The sequence below is a fragment of the Callithrix jacchus genome, chromosome 4 (assembly GCF_049354715.1).
Source record: "Callithrix jacchus isolate 240 chromosome 4, calJac240_pri, whole genome shotgun sequence".
Classification (NCBI taxonomy): Eukaryota; Metazoa; Chordata; class Mammalia; order Primates; family Cebidae; genus Callithrix; species Callithrix jacchus.
The window spans coordinates 129,322,188-129,330,271 of NC_133505.1; the positions used below are offsets into that span (position 1 = coordinate 129,322,188).

The window sequence follows — 8,084 nt, forward strand, 5'->3', positions numbered from 1 at the left end:
ATTGAATCCCTGCAGAGCTTTCTCAGGCAGAAAGGCTGTAGTGTAAGGATTGGGAGGAACTCGACCTACTCCGTTAACCCAGTGGCCTGAGCCAATCACAAAGAGGATTGGAACCTCACTCGAGCGCTCCTTCCCTTCTCTTCCCTCTGTGGCAGCCTCTTGGAAAGAAGGACACTGGAGGAGTGTGTTTGCAATTCAAATCATTGGATTTTTGCCCACCCTCTTTCCAAATAAGAAGGCAGGAGCTGCTTGCTGATGTGTAGAGGGGATTCTGAATTGCAGTGGCAATTAGACCAGAAGATCCTCGCTCTTGTCTCTAAAGAGGGGAAAGGGCAAGGATGGTGGAGGCTTTCTGTGCTACCTGGAAACTGACCGACAGTCAGAACTTTGATGAGTACATGAAGGCTCTAGGTAGGTAACAATGAGACCAGCTATTTCCTTCTTAACGTGCTGCTTCAGATACTTGCAGATTCCGTTTTTCACTGATCAGGTCAGCAAGAGACAAAGACAGATTGCATTGTCCTGATCAGATGCTAGGCTATGCATTTTCCACTGAATGAATTTTTAATGCAGCTCTTGCTTGACTTCTTACCCAGCCCCACCACCCTCAAAAACAGAACATTTGCTATTCCATGGAAAATGTGAAGCTTCTCTGTTTTGCTTTTTTCTTCTGCACCCCCTTATTATCGCAGTAGTGTTTTACAGGATTAATGGGCTAATCGTGCTCTAATGAAACTTACACTTTAGAACCAGGATTCCGAAATCAGAAAGCAGAGTCTTGCTTTGTGAGTTATGTTGGAAGTTGCTACAGACTGTACTGTTCCCTTTGCTATTTTAGGTGTGGGCTTTGCCACTAGGCAGGTGGGAAATGTGACCAAACCAACAGTAATTATCAGTCAGGAAGGAGACAAAGTGGTCATCAGGACTCTCAGCACATTCAAGAATACGGAGATTAGTTTCCATCTGGGAGAAGAGTTTGATGAAACCACTGCAGATGATAGAAACTGTAAGGTGAGAAACTGCTTCTTCCCCAGAGTGGGGATGGGGAGCGGTGAATAAAGATTGCCAATGCATGTTTGTTTTTTTTTAAATATGATGGAAAGCATAGAGTATTTTCAATATTTCAAGGAGAAATACATCAAAGTTAATTTAGTGTGTATATGTTTTGAACAGTGTGTACTTGCTATAGCATAAATCTCTATTGTATTTATCTCTTACTATATACTGCTCACATTTTATATCAAACTTGTCTTTCAGAAAGTATGTACTCATGTTTGTTTGAAAGAGAGATCGCATTTTGTTTCATTCCTCAGGCTGCCTCAGATTGACTAAACGGACAGTTTGCCTCATTCTAAGGTTTTCTTTGGAGGGACGACTAGTTGCAAAGCACTAGTTTAGGATTTTTGTTTTCGATATATTAAATTTTCATATTTAGAAGTATATATTTTAATTAAATTATTAATTATTCAAATTTGCATAATAGAAAATCTAAGAGTAGAGCTAACAATAGGATAATTAATTTATCATGATTTATTCAATTATACCACTCTTTCAACATTCCCATCCTTTGTCTTCCTTATCAGAAATGTGAATTGTATTTATTGCTCTGTTCTGCATTTTGTTGTTGGTCTCAGTCTGTTGTTAGCCTGGATGGAGACAAACTTGTTCACGTTCAGAAATGGGATGGCAAAGAAACAAATTTCGTAAGAGAAATTAAGGATGGCAAAATGGTTATGGTAAGTAATGACGATTCTCCATTCTTCCTTGTTTTTAGTCCTCTCTCTGCCCCTCTCACTTCCTTCCCTCTTCTTTCCTCCCCCTTCCCTTCCATTCTTCCTCCTTCTTTCCTTCTTTAATAATACATCACTAGCAACGTTCTTTATATGTAAAACAGGAGAAACAAAAAGATCCTAGTTGTTTTCTTCAGCTCAATTTCTTTGATTGCAGGAAAAGAGAAAAATTCTTGTGTAGTTAAAAAAAATTAAAGTTGCCATTGATTGCCTAAAAAGCTTTGTTTTCTCTCTCTCTCTCTGTCTTTTTTTTTTTTTTTTTAAACAGAGATAGGGTTTCACCATGTTGGCCAGTCTGGTCTTGAACTCCTGACCTCAGGTGATCTTGACCTCCCAAAGTGCTGGGATTACAGGCGTGAGCCACCGCACCCAGCGGTCAAAAGATTTTTTGTAGAATAACTATGAATGTTTATAAAATAAAATTTAAATATAAAGCCCATAATCACTGAAATATATAAAGATAATTGCTATTATGAGAATCTCAGATAGATGACTTTATAGCTCCTGTAAGAGATGTTTAAATAGTTTATATTTCAGTTTATACAATTACACAAGTTCAGTGCAGATAATTTAGAATATAACAGAAAAGTATAACAAAAAATTAAAATCCCCTCTAATTTATCATCAGAGATTTTTTTTTCTTTGAGTTGGAAGTCTTTCTCTGTCACCCAGACTGGAGTGCAGGGGTGTAATCTCAGCTCATTACAACCTCCGCTTCCTGGGCTCAAGCGATTCTACAACCTCAGCCTCCTGCGTAGCTGGGACTACAGGTGCCAGCCACCAACACCGGGCTAATTTTTTGTAGAGTCGGGGTTTCATCATGTCGCCCAGGCTGGTCCCCAACTCCTGAGCTCAAAGTGATGCTCCTGCCTCAGCCTCCCAAAATCCTGGGATTACAGGCGTGAGCCACAGCTCCCAGCCCCCAAAGAGAACTATTTTGATGTAACTTCTTTCCAGTTTTTTTCCTCAGATGCACAAGATGCCTTTTAAACATGTATATTCAATGCTAGGTAGCCATAAAAAATATTTTTTTTGCAATCACCCTCTTCTTACTAGGAATTACCTGTAAAAGAGGATGTATTTAGTGTCCTAAACCTGCCACAACAAAGTACCACAAACTTGGCCGCTTAAAACAACCGAAATGTATTTTCTCAGTTCTGAAGGCTAGACACTTGAAGTCAGGGTAACCTTAGTGCGGCTTTCCTACCGCGGGCTCCCTCCCTTGCTTCTTCCTAGTTCCCTGGTGGCTCCTGGCAATCCTTGAGGTTCTTGGGCTTACAGTTGCATCACTCTGATCCATTTCTGACTCCATCTTTACAAGACTTTTTCCTCGTTTTTGTCCTAAATTAATCAAATATAAAATAATTAACAGTTTCTCTACTGATGGAGTGGTATCATAAACTAGGAGAAATATATTATGCCCTGACCAAGCCTTCCTCAGACACATTTTGTGTGATCTGCGATGGCTTGTTGATGATACTGACGTAGGTGGGTAGGCTCATTCAGTTTTGGAGGTGGGTGTGAGAATTTACATATTACTTCTAAGATGACGGCAGAGAAAATTTTCTTGTTTAAGAATAGGGAGCGGTGGCTCACGCCTGTAATCCCAGCACTTTGGGAGGCCGAGGCGGGCGGATCACAAGGTCAGATCGAGACCATCCTGGCCAACATGGTGAAACCCCATCTCTACTAAAAATACAAAAATTAGCTGGGCATGGTGGCGTGTGCCTGTAATCTCAGCTACTCAGGAGGCTGAGGCAGGAGAATTGCTTGAATCCAGGAGGCGGAGGTTGCAGTGAGCCGAGATTGCGCCACTGCACTCCAGTCTGGCGCCTGACGACGGAGCGAGACTCTGTCTCAAAAAAAAAAAAAAAAAGAAAGAAAATAAAAAGAATAGGGACTCTTGTTTCCTTCTCCCTTTGACTGCTGCAATCAGTGCTGTTCTAGATGGAGATATTTATGTTTCTGTGGAGGTGGAGATGGGGAGCAGAGGGACAGTTTCCCTTTCGTGTTAAATGATATTTGCTCACATTTTTCTGCAACAATCAACAAAAGAAAGGACTGATTTCTAAAAGATTCACTCTGAAGTTCTCCTTTATGCTTTTACCTCCTTTTTTTTTTTCCTGAACACAGAAAAGTAGATAGCTCAACCGTGGCATGTATGACTATGATCAGGCAAGACTGAGTTCAAAACTGAAGAGTAGTAGACTACAAGGATATACTATACTCTTGAACATAACATCAACATATGAAAACGATGAGCATTGACATTCCCTAAGTTCTGTAACGTGGTTTTATAGCAACTCTTCAAGTTAGATTTGACATTAGAGTAATTAATAGAGCTGATGTTCCACATCCTATCCACCTACCTATCTGGGTTCACAAAGACTAAACCATGACAACCGAAGCAAGGAGAACATTTGTACCTATACATTTTCCTCTTGATTTTGGAACAAGTCATTCCAAATACCATCAGCTCAAACGATTGGATTCTCTAATGACTGTTCAAAATTTATCTAGGTTATGAATTGAAAACTGTTATGTAAACCTATTATACAACTCATTCACTTTTAAAGCAGATAGCTGAGAAAACAAAGTAGACACTCCATTTCTCACACCTAATCTCAATTACCTTGATAATTTAAGGCTAAAGAAATTCTTGAGGCCGGGCACGGTGGCTCACACCTGTAATCCCAGCACTTTGGGAGGCCGAGGCGGGTGGATCACGAGGTCAAGAAATCGAGACCATCCTGGTCAAAAAGGTGAAACCCCGTCTCTACTAAAAATACAAAAAATTAGCTGGTGGTGCGTGCCTGTAGTCCCAGCTACCCAGGAGGCTGAGGCAGGAGAATTGCCTGAACCCAGGAGGCGGCGGAGGTTGCAGTGAGCCGAGATCGCCACTGCACTCCAGCCTGGGTAACAAAAGCGAAACTCCGTCTCAAAAAACAAAAAAAAAGAAATTCTTTTGACCTGAATCTCAATTGCTAATTTCAGTTTTTGCTTCATTCTCATTTCAGAGACATAAACTATACAACAATATAGGGTCTTTTTTCAAGATATGAAATGAATATGCAGCATTTAATGTTTGTAAATGTCATTCTTTTGCATAATACTTAGATCATATATATGACAATCTTGAAAATTTGATGACTGATGTTCCTGTGTAAAAAGATTCGATTATCTTTTGAACCTTGCAGACCCTTACTTTTGGTGATGTGGTTGCTGTTCGCCACTATGAGAAGGCATAAAAAAGTTCCTGGTCTGGTCTTAGAAGAGCTCTTCAGTTTTGCTCTTTACTCAAAATCAGTGCTATCCTATTGCAGCACAGCTGATCATCAATTAGAAGGTTATCCTTGGCATGGAGATGGAAAATGTTGATTTAAAAGTTTGTTACTCCAAGCAACTAGTCCACTTTTAATCTGAAAATTAATCATGTTTTAGAATTTGAATTAAAATTTTGTACCCTCCCTTTTTTTAATAAACAAGTGAATACATTTTATAATTTCTTTTGGAATGCAAATCAAATTTGAATAAAACCTTACACCTGAAACTTTGTTGTTGTTTCTAGTATCATTAAGAATTCTGTATTAAACAATTTTAAATAAAATAGTCACTCTTACAGCATAAAGTAAGGCTGGAAAAGTTAGCACTTTGTTTAAAATACTAATTTTAAAAATAAGCAATAGTCTTAGAAAATATGGAAATGCCACAGTTTTGGTTGAGTCTTCGCTGAAGTATCGGTGATGATTAAATTCATTTGGCCACAACCCAGAGAAGCCTTGTATAGCGGGTTGGGCTATGGAAGTGGTGTCTTTAGAAGAAACAGATATTTGAAGAAACAAAATGATGTATATCAAAATGTCTTATTAAAAGGGAAATATAATCAAAATATGTAATCAACATTTCTTATTGAAATGAAAATGGAAAAAGGGAGTGACTTTTGTCCTGTATTATAAAGATGTTTCTCCAGACAACTAAACTGAGTTGGATCAAGTCAGTTTAGTGAGAATGCAGATGGAGTGCTGTGCATAAAGACACTCAAAGTTCGGGGGGAGAAGAAAGGGAATGTAATTGAGTTGATCAAACCAAATTAAATATCTGTTTGTATCTGGCTAGGGCCTGAATTTGTGAAGTACAAACAAACAAATATTACTACATATTTTATCATTTACAAAATACTTTTTATTCATTTTCTCAACTGTGCAATGTGAAGCAAGAAGGCAGGTATTTATTTTTACTTTACCAATAAGGAAATTGAAGGTTAGATTTGCCTGTCCAAGTTCTCATGACTAGTAAATAATATTGAGAGCTGCAAATCTTGCAATCTTTCTCTTTATTTCCTCTCCAAAATTAATATTTAAGCTAACTTTTCTTCTGACACAAAAACACAGTATTTTATTCTCCCTGATGATTCCTTTTCTTTGTTAGCTTCTTGGGAGGCTGGGGAGGTAAATAAGTATCAGCACATATATGTAATACTGTATTCATTTTTAATCAAACTAGTATTTTCAGTAAGTTTCTATAAATTAATTCAAAGTTCAATTAACTGACCAGGCACGGTGGCTCACACCTGTAATCCCAGCACCAGCCTTTTGGGATGCCAAGTTGAGTGGATCACGATAGGTCAAGACTTAGAGACCTGCCTGGCCAAAATGGTGAAACCTCCTCTCTACTAAAAATACAAAAATTAGCCAGGCGTAGCGGTGCATGTCTGAAATCCCAGTTACTCGGGAGGCTAAGCTATGAGACTCGCTTTAGCCCGGGAGGTGGAGATTGCAGTGAGCCCAGATAGTGTCCTGTCATTGCACTACAGCCTGGGTGACAGAGACTCTCTCAATTAACTTACAGTTTTAAGTACAAGAAAACGTCCTTTTTTCCCCCTAAGCGATGGGGTCTTGTTTTGCCCAATCTAGTCTAAAACTCCTGAGCTCATGCAATCCTCCTACTTCAGCCTCCTGAATAGCTGGGACTACTGTCACCCACCACTGCACTCAGTTTACCTCTTTAAAAGAATGAAGCCGAACATGAACAGTGTGTTGGCTCCCAAGTGTCCTGACAGCCACCATCTCTGCATCTGGTGGAGGGCTGCTTAACTCGAGATTTCAGCTAATGCTCTACCAGAAGCCCATATTCTGGCCTCTCTCATTAAAGTTACAAAGCCAAAGATGGGGATTTATCTTTAGCTCATTATAACGAACCCCAAAAACATCCTGTTGACATCAGTTTCCATAACAACTGTCTCACAGAGTGAAGAATTAAAAGGTTTTGGTGCAGCCTAAATGGAAACAAAGATGCAATGGTCTGAAAGACCGAGGGTTGCAGTAGAACAAAGGCGTTTTATGGGAGGATAATTACCATGTTTGCTTCCTAAAGTTTTCTGTGTAATTGCAAATCATTTTTCTTCAAACCGAAGTCTTGTCATTGTTTCTTAACATAGTTAAACATAATTAAAGAAAAGGAAAAATGACCAAGACCAAATGCAATTTGACCAACAGGCCCTGGAAGAACATTTCTGAAATGATACAAAGGTCGCAATAACACAAACTAACACTGTTTTGTGAAGCTTCTTCCCTCACCTAGATATACATTCACAGTGACATACATGTAGACCCGGAACATGGAAAGCTACAAATATATACCCATGGTTGAGGTATACATGTGGAGATGTTGTGGCACTGTAGCTTTTTGTTTCTTAGAGAATTAGGAAAAACAAGAGCGGGGCCGGGCGCGGTGGCTCAAACCTGTAATCCCAGCACTTTGGGAGGCTGAGGAGGGTGGATCACGAGGTCAAAGATCGAGACAATCCTGGTCAACATGGTGAAACCCCGTCTCTACTAAAAATACAAAAAATTAGCTGGGCATGGTGGTGTGTGCCTGTAATCCCAGCTACTCAGGAGGCTTGAGGCAGAATTGCCTGAACCCAGGTGGCGGAGGTTTCGGTGAGCCGAGATGGCGCCATTGCACTCCAGCCTGGGTAACAAGAGCGAAACTCCGTCTCAAAAAAAAAAAAAAAAAAAAAAAAAAAGAAAAGAAAAGAAAAGAAAAACAAGAGCCCGGCCTGGTGGCTCACACCTGTAATCCAAGCACTTTGGAGGCCAAGGTGGGCAGATCACCTGAGGTCGGGAGTTCAAGAGCAGCCTGACCAACATGGTGAAACCCCGTCTTTAAAAAAATAAATAAATAAAAACAAAAGAAAGTGGAGTAGTAAGGAGGATGGTGTTTCTACCCACTAAGTTTAATATACTGTATTGTCTTTTTAGGATTGCAACACTTCTTAAGTGTCAAAATGTGTAT

The 8,084-nt window shown here is 39.6% G+C and overlaps 1 protein-coding gene across 1 annotated transcript; it reads left to right on the forward strand.

Annotated features, from left to right (window-relative positions):
- Window positions 1-259: 259 nt before the first annotated feature.
- Window positions 260-5,340, forward strand: FABP7 (fatty acid binding protein 7). Its single transcript, XM_002746921.3, has 4 exons — window positions 260-411; window positions 839-1,011; window positions 1,635-1,736; window positions 4,988-5,340. The coding sequence occupies exons 1-4, from the start codon at window positions 339-341 to the stop codon at window positions 5,036-5,038; spliced, it is 399 nt and encodes a 132-aa protein (XP_002746967.1). The 5' UTR covers window positions 260-338; the 3' UTR covers window positions 5,039-5,340.
- Window positions 5,341-8,084: the final 2,744 nt, after the last annotated feature.